Source organism: Eleutherodactylus coqui, chromosome 6 (genome assembly GCF_035609145.1).
Source record: "Eleutherodactylus coqui strain aEleCoq1 chromosome 6, aEleCoq1.hap1, whole genome shotgun sequence".
Classification (NCBI taxonomy): Eukaryota; Metazoa; Chordata; class Amphibia; order Anura; family Eleutherodactylidae; genus Eleutherodactylus; species Eleutherodactylus coqui.
In genome coordinates, this window is record NC_089842.1 from 142,661,818 (window position 1) to 142,676,340 (window position 14,523).

Sequence of the window (14,523 nt, forward strand, 5' to 3'; positions counted from 1 at the left end):
TAGCAGAGTTATTAACTGTGGCAGAGCAGGTATTTTTTTTCCCAATTAAGGAAAGCAAATGGCGAAGCCAGGAGTAAAACGTAGCTGGGTGCGTATGATTTTTAAAGGTGTCACACGCAGCCGACACGTGTCCACCGCCCTTAGGACGGACAGAGGCCAGACAAATAGAATTATTTTCCGTTTTTTGGCACCAAAAGGCAGCACTGCGTATATTCTATGAACATGAGAAGTTTAATAACTGTGCTGTGTCCCTGCTAATGTGTCACAGAACGTGAGGGTAGCAGAGTTATTAACTGTGGCAGAGCAGGTATTTTTTTTCCCAATTAAGGAAAGCAAATGGCGAAGCCAGGAGTAAAACGTAGCTGGGTGCGTATGATTTTTAAAGGTGTCACACGCAGCCGACACGTGTCCACCGCCCTTAGGACGGACAGAGGCCGGACAAATAGAATTATTTTCCGTTTTTTGGCACCAAAAGGCAGCACTGCGTATATTCTATGAACATGAGAAGTTTAATAACTGTGCTGTGTCCCTGCTAATGTGTCACAGAACGTGAGGGTAGCAGAGTTATTAACTGTGGCAGAGCAGGTATTTTTTTTCCCAATTAAGGAAAGCAAATAGCGAAGCCAGGAGTAAAACGTAGCTGGGTGCGTATGATTTTTAAAGGTGTCACACGCAGCCGACACGTGTCCACCGCCCTTAGGACGGACAGAGGCCGGACAAATAGAATTATTTTCCGTTTTTTGGCACCAAAAGGCAGCACTGCGTATATTCTATGAACATGAGAAGTTTAATAACTGTGCTGTGTCCCTGCTAATGTGTCACAGAACGTGAGGGTAGCAGAGTTATTAACTGTGGCAGAGCAGGTATTTTTTTTCCCAATTAAGGAAAGCAAATGGCGAAGCCAGGAGTAAAACGTAGCTGGGTGCGTATGATTTTTAAAGGTGTCACACGCAGCCGACACGTGTCCACCGCCCTTAGGACGGACAGAGGCCAGACAAATAGAATTATTTTCCGTTTTTTGGCACCAAAAGGCAGCACTGCGTATATTCTATGAACATGAGAAGTTTAATAACTGTGCTGTGTCCCTGCTAATGTGTCACAGAACGTGAGGGTAGCAGAGTTATTAACTGTGGCAGAGCAGGTATTTTTTTTCCCAATTAAGGAAAGCAAATGGCGAAGCCAGGAGTAAAACGTAGCTGGGTGCGTATGATTTTTAAAGGTGTCACACGCAGCCGACACGTGTCCACCGCCCTTAGGACGGACAGAGGCCGGACAAATAGAATTATTTTCCGTTTTTTGGCACCAAAAGGCAGCACTGCGTATATTCTATGAACATGAGAAGTTTAATAACTGTGCTGTGTCCCTGCTAATGTGTCACAGAACGTGAGGGTAGCAGAGTTATCAACTGTGGCAGAGCAGGTATTTTTTTTCCCAATTAAGGAAAGCAAATGGCGAAGCCAGGAGTAAAACGTAGCTGGGTGCGTATGATTTTTAAAGGTGTCACACGCAGCCGACACGTGTCCACCGCCCTTAGGACGGACAGAGGCCGGACAAATAGAATTATTTTCACTTGTTTTACAAGCAAAAGGCAGCACTGCGTATATTCTATGAATAATAACTGTGTTGTGGCCCTGCCTATACAATTCTTTCCCTGCAGTATCAATGGAGGGTGCAATGCTCTGCAGAAGCGATTTTGAGAAGCAAAAAAAAATGCAGCACAGCTAACAGCAGCCTGGACAGTACTGCACACGGATAAATATGGCCCTAGAAAGGACCGTTGAGGTTCTTGAAGGCTACACTCACTCCTAACACTCTCCCTGCCTATGCAGCACTTCTGTCCCTAATGCCAGGTGCAACGGTCTGCAGAGGCGATTTTGAGAAAAAAAAAATTGCCACTGCTAACAGCAGCCAACACACAGCTATCAGTGGCCCTAATAAGGTCCTTTGGGGGGTCTTGAAGCCTACACTAACTGCTATTTCTCTCCCTACAGCAGCTCCGGTACCAGCAGCACTGTCCCTCATCTAACTCACACGGCATCTGAGGCGAACCGCGGGAGGGGCCGACTTTTATGTTCGGGTGACACCTGATCACCCCAGCCACTCACAGCAGGGGGGTGGTATAGGGCTTGAACGTCACAGGGGGAAGTTGTAATGCCTTCCCTGTCTTTCAATTGGCCAGAAAAGCGCGCTAACGTCTCAGGGAAGGAAGTGAAAATAACCAGAACACCGCATGGTGTTCGTTACGAATAACGAACATCCCGAACACCCTAATATTCGCACGAATATCAAGCTCGGAAGAACACGTTCGCTCATCTCTAATAATAATGTAACATGTGAGTCAAAAGAAAATGCCAATTGGAAACTTTAGTAAACTTATGGTATGTTCATATTACATTTATGGCTTCTATTTAATATATACTTTGGGACACCTCTTTTCCCGGACGTGACTTGTACGGCCAATAAAAGATAGGACCTGCCCTATCTTTCCTGCATATAGTTAAACTATGTGCAGGAGAGATCGAGTAGTCCCTGACTTCCAGAGAGCAGAAGTTAGAAAAAGTCAGTGAATGGGAAGGGATTCCGCGCTGCTGAGCATAATTGTGCCCACACTCATCTGAATCTGCCCTGAAGACGCAGAAAATTCTGAACCAAAATCTGCATGCACACATTGCGGGTTATGAAGCAGAAATCTGCAGCAGCAGATTAAGTTGCATCTTTAGGTTCGTGTTAGATGTACATGTCAAAGGTCCCATAAAGTGCCATTCATCACCTATAAAGTCCCATTGTAAAAAGCTTATACGTTTTTTTACTGGACACTATTAAATGGAATAGCACAGTATTCTATGCTTTTCCATCCTCTCATTTTACTGGTATACTACCAATTATATTATATTCCTAAAAATCAGTGATTACTACAATTTTGTATGGTGACTTAAGATGCCTTCTGCATTTTAAGTTTCATTTGGGCATCAGCTCAGTTTTCTCTGATTAGTTAAAAACTTACCATCATCAATAGGTATTGTTTCTTCTTCTAGAAAAGAAATTTAAAAATGTCAACGTTTTCAAGATAATAAAAATGATTCATACATTTATTGTTTTTAATCAAATGATGTGTTTTTCAATAATAAACAAAGCAAAATATAACAACCTGTATACAAAATCCACCTTACATCCCACCCGCATCCTGTACAATCAGCACACCCCACGGTATGTCACTACAATACCACAATTCAAAAAGGTGACCGGATTCCAGTGTTCTTTTCCAACCCTCAAGACCCAGGTTAGAATATGCAAAACCACAAGTACAGCACTAATGTGTAGTCATAGCACCGTTTATAGCGTAATCTGACATAGGAGTAGCAAGTATCTACCTGGTCATGGATAAAGTATTAATTCTAGGCTGCCCAGGCCCACTTTCCCCTATGTCTTGATACCTAGTTAGTGCGGGGGATGCCACTGAGCAAAATCAACGCGTTCAGGGTGCGCTTTAGCTCTATCATATTGGGTGCCTCCGACGTATGCAAAGTCTATTGATAGTCTTCTGAGCCTGATATAGTATTTTGGAAATGGCTAATTTTTGCATTTGCCCAGCCAGTGATTCACCCACATACTCCAAATAACGGAATACTTCGATGAGATCGTATACTCCCTGCCTAAAGGTGCATAGGAATGAGCTCTGCATCAGGCTCCAGACAGTGAGGATAGGTAGCATCTACACGTAATCCTATCTTAACCAACAAACAGGGGGTTATATAAGCTCTGTGTATTAGGAACAACTGTGAGCACCTCTGTGCCATACTAAGATAGATTTGGTACTGCCTCTAGAATGCCTGACCATTGTTCCTCTGAAATAGTCCTAGTATCTACCTTTTATTTGTCTTTTCACTGATCTAATGGTTTTTTAAAGATTTTAGGAAGCACTGCCTGATAACATATAGAGATTACGTTATAAGAGGCTTCGGCACGCAGGACATAGTCGACAAAATCGAAGGATGGCAACTCCAAATTAGTAACTCTCGCCTGACATTGTGATACGTGTCATAGTTGCATATATTGACACAACATAGTATTTTGTTGCTCAAATTTCTCTTGAAATTGCTGCCAGGAGCGCACTGTACCCCCATCATAGCATTGAAAAACAGGTTTTAAACTTCTACAACGCTACTGTTCAAAACGCTCCAACAAACAGTTCTCCTAAATATGGATTATCCCAGAGAGGCATATACCTTGTACACCCTCTAATTTTAAAGATTTCCTGAAATTTGCACCACACCCTATGAATTAAGAGCATTGTGAGGGCCTTTATCTCAGAGAGTTTAAACCTGTGGGCCTCCAGAGAATCTAGTAGTGCACATCCCCACAAAATAGACAGTACCCTAGCTCTTAAATTTACCGTATTCTCCTTACTCTCTCATCGACACATAGAATTGCAGAGTTGGAAGGTACCCCCAGGGTCATCAGGTCCAACCGTCTGCTCAATGCAGGATTCATTAAATAGTCCTTGACAGTTGTCTGTCCAGCCTCTGTTTGAAGACTTCCATTGAAGGAGAATTCACCACATCCAGCGGCAACCTGTTCCACTCATTGACCACCCTCACTTTCAAAAAGTTTTTTCTAATATCTAATTTGTGTCTCCTCCCTTTGAGTTTCATCCCATTGCTTCTAGTCTTTCCTTGTGCAAATGAGAACTGGGATAATCCCTTTACTCTATGACAGCCCTTCAGATATTTGTAGACAGATACTGAATTTCCTCTCAGTCTTCTTTTTTGCAAGCTAAACATTCCCAGATCCTATAACCATTCTTCATTGTTAGAGCTTGCTGCTGGGATCTGTGGTTCTACATGTTCTCCCAGCAGCTCAGCTTCGCAGGTTTATTGTGCTGGCTGGGTGTGGTTTGCCCTAGTGAGCCAATCTCTCAGGTCTGTTGCTTATATATACCAACTCCTTTGTCAGTCTCTGCTGGTTTTCCTCTTGCAGTGTGAGCAGTCTGTGTTCCTGCTTCTTTTAGGCCTTCTGATCTGTCTGTGCTGCCATGGTCACCAGTTCTGATTCTGTATCTGAATATTTGTCCGTGTGTCTCTGTGCTGGGTCTATTTAAGGCCTTCTGATCTGTCTGTGCTGGCCTTGTCGCTACTTCTGATTCTGTATTTGTATATTTGTCCATGTGTCTCTGTTCTGGGTCTGTTTAAGGCCTTCTGATCTGTCTGTGCTGGCATTGTCGCCAGTTCTGATTCTGTATCTGTATATGTGTCCATTTGTCTCTGTGCTGGGTCTGTTTAAGGCCTTATGATCTGTTTTTGCTGGCATAGTGGCCAGTTCTGATTCTGTATCTGTATATTTGCTCTATGTTCATGTGTGTACACCTGTGCTGCTTGGATTATTTACTATCATGGGCCCTGCTTGCAGGCAGGTATCCTGGGGTTAGTGGTCTCATTAGAGTAGGGACCGCAAGACAACAAGGTGCCTTGAAGTGAGCACGTGGCTTAAATGACTTGGTCAATCCACAAACTAATTCCTCATACTTATAGTAATTCCATCTCTTTATTCATGCGGGTTTGCGGGTAGAGTGTTTGGTAGTCTGTCTTTCCTCTGCCTGTCTGCGAGTATGTAGACCGACCCTCTGTTCTGAGTTCTGTCTGAGTTCCTGAGTCTGTGTTACTGAGTTTGTTCCATAATTCTGTCTGCGTCTTCTCGATTCTGCCCTACTCTCTGAGTTCTTTCTGTATTTATGAATCTGAGTTCTCTCTGTATTCCTGAATCTGAGTTGTCTCTGTATTCTTGAATCTGAGTTCGTTCTGAATTCCTGGCTACAGTCCCTCTATCTGAGGAGTCAGCTGCCAACCGCTCCAGGACAGGTCTCAGCTTGGCTGGTTAGTCCAGTGGATCCACAATCTGTAAATCCATAATAGTATTCTGAGGCAATGGATCTCACTAATCTCCTTGAGTGGTAAAGACGTAACACTCTTAGGACATGGATTGCAGACCGCTCACCATTCTGATAGCTCTGAACTTACTTGTTGTATCTTAATGCATCCCAGGATTGTGTTTGGCTTTTTTACTGCTGTATCAGACTGTTGACTCATGTTCAGTCTATGATCTATTAGTATACCCAAGTCTTTTTCACATGTGCTGCTGCTTAGCTCAATTGCTCTGTATGTGTTTTTTTTTTTTTTTTCATTTTTCTTGCCCAGATGTACTACTTTGCATTTCTGCTTGCTAAATACCATTCTGTTAGTTTCCACCCACTGTTCAAGCTTGTCAGGATCGTTTTTTTGAATTCTCTCTCTCCATTTTCTAGTGTTAGCTATTCCTCTTAGCTTTGTGTCACCTGCAAGTTTGATCAGTTTTTCCTCAATCTCCTCATCTAGATCATTTATAAAAATGTTGAGCAACACTGGGCCCAGGACAGAGCCTTTTGGTACCCCAGTTAAGACATTCTTCCACTTGGATGTGCTGTCATTTATGACCATTCTTTGAGTACAATCACTCAGCCAGTTGTGAATCCACCTAACAGTTGCCTTGTCAATCTCATATTTGGTCATTTTTTCAATAAGTATGGCATGAGATACTTTGTCAAATGCTTTACTAAAGTCAATGTATGCTATATCTACTGCATTTCCCTGATCTACCCAGTAATTCTAAAGAGTGCATTATATTCTTCTTTAGGTATGCCCCCGTCTTTCCATTTGATAAACATTTTTTTTATTCCTTTTTAGAATGTATTTAAGTTCTGTGTTCATCCATCCTGGTCTCTTTAAATGCTTCTCATTCTTCCATCTTTTAGGGATTTTTAACGATTGTGCTTTGAGAATCTAATTTTGCAATATTTCTCAGCCTACTTGGATATTTCTGTCCTTAAGAACATCCATGCATTAGATCTTTCCCACTCCCTATCTGAGTTCATTAAAACCTGCCTTTTTGAAATCCAACCTTGAAGTCTGAGCCTTCTCAGGTCTTCCTCCTCTTGTTATCCAAAATTTAATGATGGCATGATCGCTGCCTCCTAAGGTCCCAGCCAACCTTACTTCCTCAACAATTTCCTCCCTGTTGGTAAGAATTAGGTCCAAGATATCAGATCCTCTCGTTTTCACTTCTACCTTTTGGAAGATATAGTTGTCAGCAAGAGTGGATAAGAATTTGTTGGACCCATTACTTTTGCCTAAGAGAGATTCCCAACAAATGTCTGGATAGTTAATATCTATCATGGTCACTATGTAATACTTTAAGAACTTGGCCATCTGATGTAGAAGGAGTTCATCCATATCTTCTGCTTGACCAGGCGGCCTTTAGTAAATGGCTACAATGGTGTATTTTCTGTTCTGTTCATCTATTCTTACCCAAACAGTTTCTACAGAACTACCATGCGCTGAAGCTTGAATCTCTGTGGAGATGTATGCCTTTCTAACACACAATGCTATACCTCCTCCCCTTTTATTAAATCTGTTTCTTATAAACAAGTTGTATTCTTCAAGTTTTTATGTGTATCATCCCACCAAGTTTCCATGATGCCTATGACATATTTCTCTTCGTGTGTTAGTAGCTCTAATTCTCCTTGTTTGTTTCCCATGCTCTGTGCATTTGTGTAGAAACACTTTAGTTTGTGAGCGTTGTGTCTTGCTCCTCTACTTTCCTTCTGAATTTTTTGTCTTTGTTCTTTCTTTCCACTTCTAATAGCAAGGTTCTCAAATGTATTAATTTGCTGTATATTTTTGCCTGGCCTTTCACTTCCCCTCCCATATTGTTCTAGTTTAACCCCTTTAGTAGCACACCCGGAAAATCTCCGGGGCTTGCTGCACTGACCATGCAGCTAAGCCCCGGAAGATTCTGTGGACAGCTCTAGTGCTGAAATGTGCAGAGCACTGAGCTGTCATCTGAAATGTTTTTATTTTCCAAAATTGTTATAATGTATTGTTTGAATGTTGCAATGTGATTGTTGCATTCCTTAATAAATACTTGCAAGATTAAATTGCATTGTTGACTCATTTAAAAAACTGCCCTGTGAGGCATGACATGGTAATAATAAACCTGCCACTGAAGGGGTTAAAGCTCTCCTGATGAGTGTAGCAAGGCGCCTACCAAATATAGCTTTTCTGTCTTTCTAAGTTGCAACCCATTTTCAGCAAGGAGTCCATCATATAGGTAATTTACTCCATGGTCTAGAAATTCAAATCTTCTTTGCTGATGACACTATTAACATAGCCAGTTGTTTACCTTTAGAATACTGTTCCATCTCTTTTTTTCATGGCCATTCACTGGAGGATTGATCACAAGACTACCTGTGATCCTAGGTCCTTCACTTTCCTGCTTTGGTCTTCAAAGTCTCTGCAGATCGTTACAAGGCAGTTTTGCAGTGTCATTTGTCCCTACATGTATTAGTAGGAATGGGTGTTGTTCTGTAGAACTGAAAAGTCTTGAAAGCCTATCAGATACATCTTTGGTCTGGGCACCTGGAAGACAACACACCTCTCATGAGGTGTCAGGTCTGCAGACAGCGGCCTCTGTTCCTCTCAATAAGGAATCCCCCACAATCACCGCTCTTTTCTTCTTCACAACAACACTTCTTTTTCTCCATCCAAGAGGTGCTGAGTTTCGGAGTGCTTATTAGACTGTTCTTTGTGGGCAAAGTCATTTCTTCATGTACATCTTCTGTTCTCTTGCGTGAGAGCCTGGTACCGGTTCCTGAACATTATGGGTGCTGACTGACTCCCGATCCTCCTGATTCTTTGGGACACATGCTTTAATTCCTCTGCTTCTGCGGGTACGCTGAAAATCTCTTTTCCATCAATATTCTGAGTTACTTCTGCACTTGTCAAGAAAACTCTCATCTTCCTTTATTAGTTTCAATGTAGCTATTCTCTTCTGAAGACATTGCACCTTTTCCTCCAATGGAGATTTAAGCTTTCATTTCTGGCAGGTGAGGTTGGCCTTTCCCCTGGTAGATCTGTAAACATATAGCATACATTGCAGCTCACCAAATGGCTACTCTCCTCTTCCTTGTTGCATATAGTCAGTTGATGTCCACTTATAAAAGTCAATTCTTGTAATGATATTTAACCTATAAGACGTTACTAAGCGTAAAATGACGATATCCTCTGAGCAGTTAGACCTGGCTAAATCCACTCACAGTGACTCTTCACTCTTCCTAAAATGCAACGGGAATAAACAAATTATACTCCTGGTGCTCCAATCCCCTCAATCTCCTACACTCTTGTTAAATTTGCATTGGAGAAGCCAAGAAATAGACTCACACGTTTGACAAAGCCACTCCACTTCCTGTTTTACCCAATTGCATCTTCTCCAATTTTATACTGGGTACTTGCTTTTTCCATAAGAGATCTTCCTAATAATGTTATAGGGGATCCATACCATGGCGTTATAGAGAATATATAGCACCTATGGTATTATAGTCATTTTGATTATATTGGCTCTTCCTATCAATGACAGTGTCAATATAATCCATACAGCAGTTTTGCCTTTCACCTTTCCTAGTAAAGGACATACATTCAATATCCTGGATATTTCTGCTCACTCAAACACCCAAATATTTAAACTTCATTATACAGAGTACCACAACTATTCCATTCTGCACCCACCACCACCACCTGCTCCCGGCTGAGGGGTAACAATGCAGACTTGATCCAGTTAATAAGTAAACCCGAGTATTTGCTTATTGTGTTTATTATAGTCTTCTGATATAAATTATCACCCTCCATAAATAATAGCAGGTCGTCTGCAGATAAGGCAACCCTTTCCTCATGATCACCATATGGAAATCCACTTATACCATCAGCTGGGAAGCCAAAGGCTCCATTTCCAGGTGAACAGCAATGGGGAGAGGGGACATTCTTGCCAGGTCTGCTTTTCCAACAAAAAGAAGTGAGAAACATCATTAACTCAGATCCTAGCATACAGAGCCCTGAAATGATATGCACCAATTTAATAAAATTCACTCCAAATCCCATTTTCTCAAGGACAGCCCACAGTAGACCCACTCCACCCATCAAAAGCCTTAAAGGCATCAAGGCAAAGTACATCCTTATAGCCTGGGCTTCCCAGTAAATTGAGGAACAGCCTATGTATGTTAATAGCTGTGGATTTAGAGAGCATAAAGTCTTCATAGTGTCTTGCACAACTCCCGTCTCTGAAAGTCATGCAATAAAGAAAAACTCCTTTACAAGGGTAAAGATATCTTCTATATCAACTAGTCTAAGCCAAAATAGATTGAGTTTTCCAGCCCTGACTACATCTACATGGGCTTTCGTCCAAACTCAGAGTCAATACCATCTGCAAATGATCAGAGTCTAGGTAAATACTCCACTCTAGCCACATATGGTAATGAAGTTTGCTCAGGGCCAGATCTAAAGGGGACAGGGTGCTGTGTGAGGTAGAGGCACAAAATTATTTAATTATATGTGGGTGTTTCACCCGCCACAGATCTATAAGTACTAGCTTGGTCAACCAGCCTTCACGCCTCGTGATACCCACTGGAGATCCCCCCAGACTAACTCAGGATTAATATACCTATTAAAATTTCCCAGCAATACAACAGGTATATCAGGTGAGGGAGAGACAAATTGTATTAGAGTAGGGAGGTGGTATATATATCATCAGGAATATACATTCCACCATATATAAATCACAATGAACTGCTACATAGCGGCCTTCCATTTATTGTTACTTAAGCCCCATTTACACGCAAAGATGATTGCTCAAAATTCGTTCAAAAGATAGCTTGAATGACAGTTTGAGCGATAATTTTGCATAAACTACTAATTGGCACTAATGCCCATTAGCAGCTTATCAGCTTCATTTGCATGTGAATGAGCCTCCCTGAGCTGTATGCAGAGAACAGCGGATGGTCTGTTATTTGCATGTAGCTCCATTGCTCTCCTGTGGGACAGCAGCTGAAAACAATGCTATCAGCGGTCTGACGGAAAATCACAGCTTGCGGTCCTATCAGCTGGCCTGCTGAATGATGGTTTTTATGTTGGACTAAAAATCATCGTTCGGCCGAAAAGCAAATGATGGTAGCATTTACGCACAACGATTATCGCTCCAAAGTCATCGTTTGAACGAATTTTGAGTGATAATCGTTGCGTGTAAATGGGGCTTTAGGCTCTGCTCACAATTCCATCTTGTGATTCCCATCATTAGTTCTGTCTGATGCCTTCCTCTGGATTAACAAGGAGAGTGGAAACAGGATGAACTGTATGAACACTTGTCTTTTCTCAGCCTAGCATACTATGTTTCGTGTTAATTATACAGCATAAAAGACGTTCAGTGCGCGAAATAGGGTTTATTTGCTACTATTTTTTTACGTATGTTTTTTTTTTAATAAACATTTTTTATATTAGTTTTTATTCCTAGTAGAGAATTTGAACCAGAAAAGCTATGATTGCTGTGATAATGCTTTACAGTACTTCTGTACTTCTTGACATGGCAACCTGTTGGCCCTCCGAGATTACTTACTGACGGGACGGTGACATCACACTGGGGGTTGTAAGGGGTTAACAGCATAGATCAGGATCTCACCCATCCCCACTGTTGCAGCAGAAGCCAGCTGTCAGTTACAGCCGACTCCTACTGCGAGATAGTGCTGGCTCACTTCTGAACCCGTGCCATCCTCTGGGTGTATGTTTTCTTCCTGTTGTGTTTAATATCATGCACCCAGGACATAAACCTGTGGCATTAAGGGGGTTAAATACTTACCATCCCAAGTACCTTTTCTTTCATTTACATCTGAAAAATCTGAAAACAAATTTCAATGATTTCATAAACATAGAAGTTATTTTCCATTTCTTGTTTGTTAGAAAACTCAGTCCCCCTTCCCACCCCCTCTATATGAGTGTATGTATAGTACAACAGTTCACCTACCTAAATTTTGTTTCTATTGGAATAGTAATTCTTTTTCTATTTTTAGGTGATTTTTTTTTCACGAAAACATTTTTATTTATTTTTTACTACATTTGTTCCACAAGAGGTCTTCAGCATGTAATTGTTTGATCACTTTGATGATATACTGCACTAGATACTTTTTGAGTATCAACAACTGTCATTTTCTTTACTGACAGTAAGGTCTATTAGACTGTATTTCTGGTAGGGCATAATAGGCTATCATAGATGGTAAACCTGGAGGCCATTAGTTGGCCTCTGGTTGTCATGGAAACCATCCGCACCTTGCAATTGCATCACGGGGATGCTGATATAGTGAAAAAAGGAGCTCCCTACCGCTCTAAAACCTTCCGCACTGACTGTGGCATCTAAAGGGTTACATGTCTGCTGCATTGGGAACCTGGCTATCAGTCCCTGCTGCAAGCTCAGCTGCTGATCCCGTGCCATCCATAAGCCATTAATATCCAACATAAGGAGATAAAGCCTTCCCGCCTATGACGTAAATTTACGTTATGGGCAGGAAAGAGTTAAAGGGGTTTTTCAGGCAGCGCCCATCAGGATGCACCACGGTTGAAGTGGAAGCTGTTGCTCCGACCCCTATATATTGGCCGACACTTGTAATTGCAGGTGCAGCTCTGATTGAAATCAATGGGAGCTGCACTTGTAATTTCAAGCTGGGGTCCTATTAATTTCAATGAGAGCTGTGCCTGCAATTACAAGTGCTGGCCACTACACAGGCGTCGGTTCAGCGGCTTCCACTCCAACCCTGATGTATCCTCTGCGGGCACTGCCTGGAAAGCCCCTTTAAAGGCACCTACCGCTGTAATCCCCAGATCTGATAATAATGAAACCTGTCAAAAGGAAATGCCCACTGGAACGTTTAGTAAACAGGCTATGTTCACAATACATTTATGGCTTACATTTAACGTATACGCTGTTGATATGTATGTTAAATAAAAGCCTGTGAGGGATGTCATAGGGACCTTTCACATGTGTAGAATATTTCTGTAAGATGCACTTACACGTGTGAAAGGTCGCATAAAGTACCATTCGTAACCTATAGAGTTGCATTGTAAAAAAAAGCTTATATGTTTAATGTATATGTTTTTTTTACTGGACGCTATTAAATGGAATAGCGCAGTCTTCTATGCTCTTCCATCCCCTAATTTTAGCAGTATACTACCAATTATATTATATTCAGGAAAATTGGTGATTACTACGATTTTGTATGTTGCTTTAAGATGTCCTTTGTACTTTATGTTGGATTCATTTGGGCATCAACTCAATTTTCTCTGATTACTTAAAAACTTACTATTATTGGTAACTTTAGGTTCTTCTTTTTCTAGAAAAGGAAAAAAAGCAAATTTCAATGTTTTCAAGAAAATAGAAACAATTCTTCCATTTATTAAGATAGTGTGTAAGTGACCTGGGTCCCAATAGCATACACCCCCAGGTTCTAAAGAAATTAAGTAATTAAGAAATTAAGTCTATTGTTTCTTATAATTAAGGACTCTAACGGGGTCTGTTCCATTGGATTGGCACCAAGCCAATATACTCCCAATATTCAAAAAGGGGTCAAAAAGTGAACCTGGAAATTACAGGCTGATAAGTTTTTACTTTTAGTGTGGGTAAAGTATTTGAAGGGTTTCTAAGAGATGCAATCCCGGAGGACCACAAGGAAAATAGCTGAAACCACAGTGAGAAGTCCCACCAGGACAGAGGGCCGACCATAAGTAGGAACAAAGTCAGGAAATCTACAAATTTTAAAGTCATAATCGTCAGATTTTACTCTTCAAGTCATCCCTCGGGTGACAATAAAAATCCAAACACTGGGCACTTGAACTTACTTATCTCTAACACTCTCATTGAAATCAATAGAGCCTCAGTATGCATGTATGACTGTCGCTCCAATCATGTAGGACACATCCCCTTTATAGGCTTATCAGACTAATAAAAAGTTTACAGTACAAATAAGGATTGAGAACTGCTGCTTTTTTATACTTGTAAGGGATTAAACACTCATGTGTACTTGTGTATTTTGTATTACTGTATCACCTTATTTTATGTCGGTGCCAGGGCCTTCAGAGGGAGGTCACATGATTTAATGGAGCTCAGCTCAAATACAGTAAGCGGCTGGGAATAGTTTTGAAGGATGTTTGGCCCTGTCCCCTCACATGACTGCAACTGTGGCCATCTTGGAGAAGGGTATAGGTGCCCAGATAGTATGTGCAGTAAACTTCAGGAGGAGAAGGGGAGAGCAGAAGGAAAGTATAAAAGGCAGAGAACTCCATTACAGACTGAGTGATGCAGCACCTGATTTTGCAGAGCACAGCAGAGACCTGAGCTCTTAATGTGGTGGACGCGGTTACTCTGCAGCTGTCTTAGATGCTACAGTAGTTGTTTCTTGCCAGGTTAAGAAAACCCGAAAGACAATGTGTTAATGCCAAATATTGGTAAAGTTATTTTGGGTTTTGGTGAATATTCAGTTACTGTCACTTTGAGTAAATATCCCAGTGCAGTCAGTTATGATATAAGGCTCAAGTACATGTACCTCCTATGGAGCAAAATAATGTTTTGGGTAAGTAAAGTTTATTTTTAATAAAAATATGCTGCCTCTGTCTCCGTCTGTCA

At 41.3% G+C, this 14,523-nt stretch overlaps 1 protein-coding gene across 2 annotated transcripts in view; it reads right to left on the minus strand.

The window, feature by feature from the left end:
* LOC136631483 (leukocyte immunoglobulin-like receptor subfamily B member 4) overlaps positions 1–14,523 on the minus strand; it is a 61,247-nt gene that overhangs the window by 23,212 nt on the left and 23,512 nt on the right. Inside the window, exons 5-7 of one of the 2 annotated variants that reach the window (XM_066605782.1) lie at positions 13,205–13,234; positions 11,710–11,748; positions 3,005–3,031 (exon numbers count right to left, since the gene is read on the minus strand). In XM_066605782.1, the coding sequence (XP_066461879.1) occupies positions 3,005–3,031; positions 11,710–11,748; positions 13,205–13,234 (96 nt within the window). The remainder of the gene's footprint in view (positions 1–3,004; positions 3,032–11,709; positions 11,749–13,204; positions 13,235–14,523) is intronic. The other variant, XM_066605783.1, reaches the window with a different exon arrangement.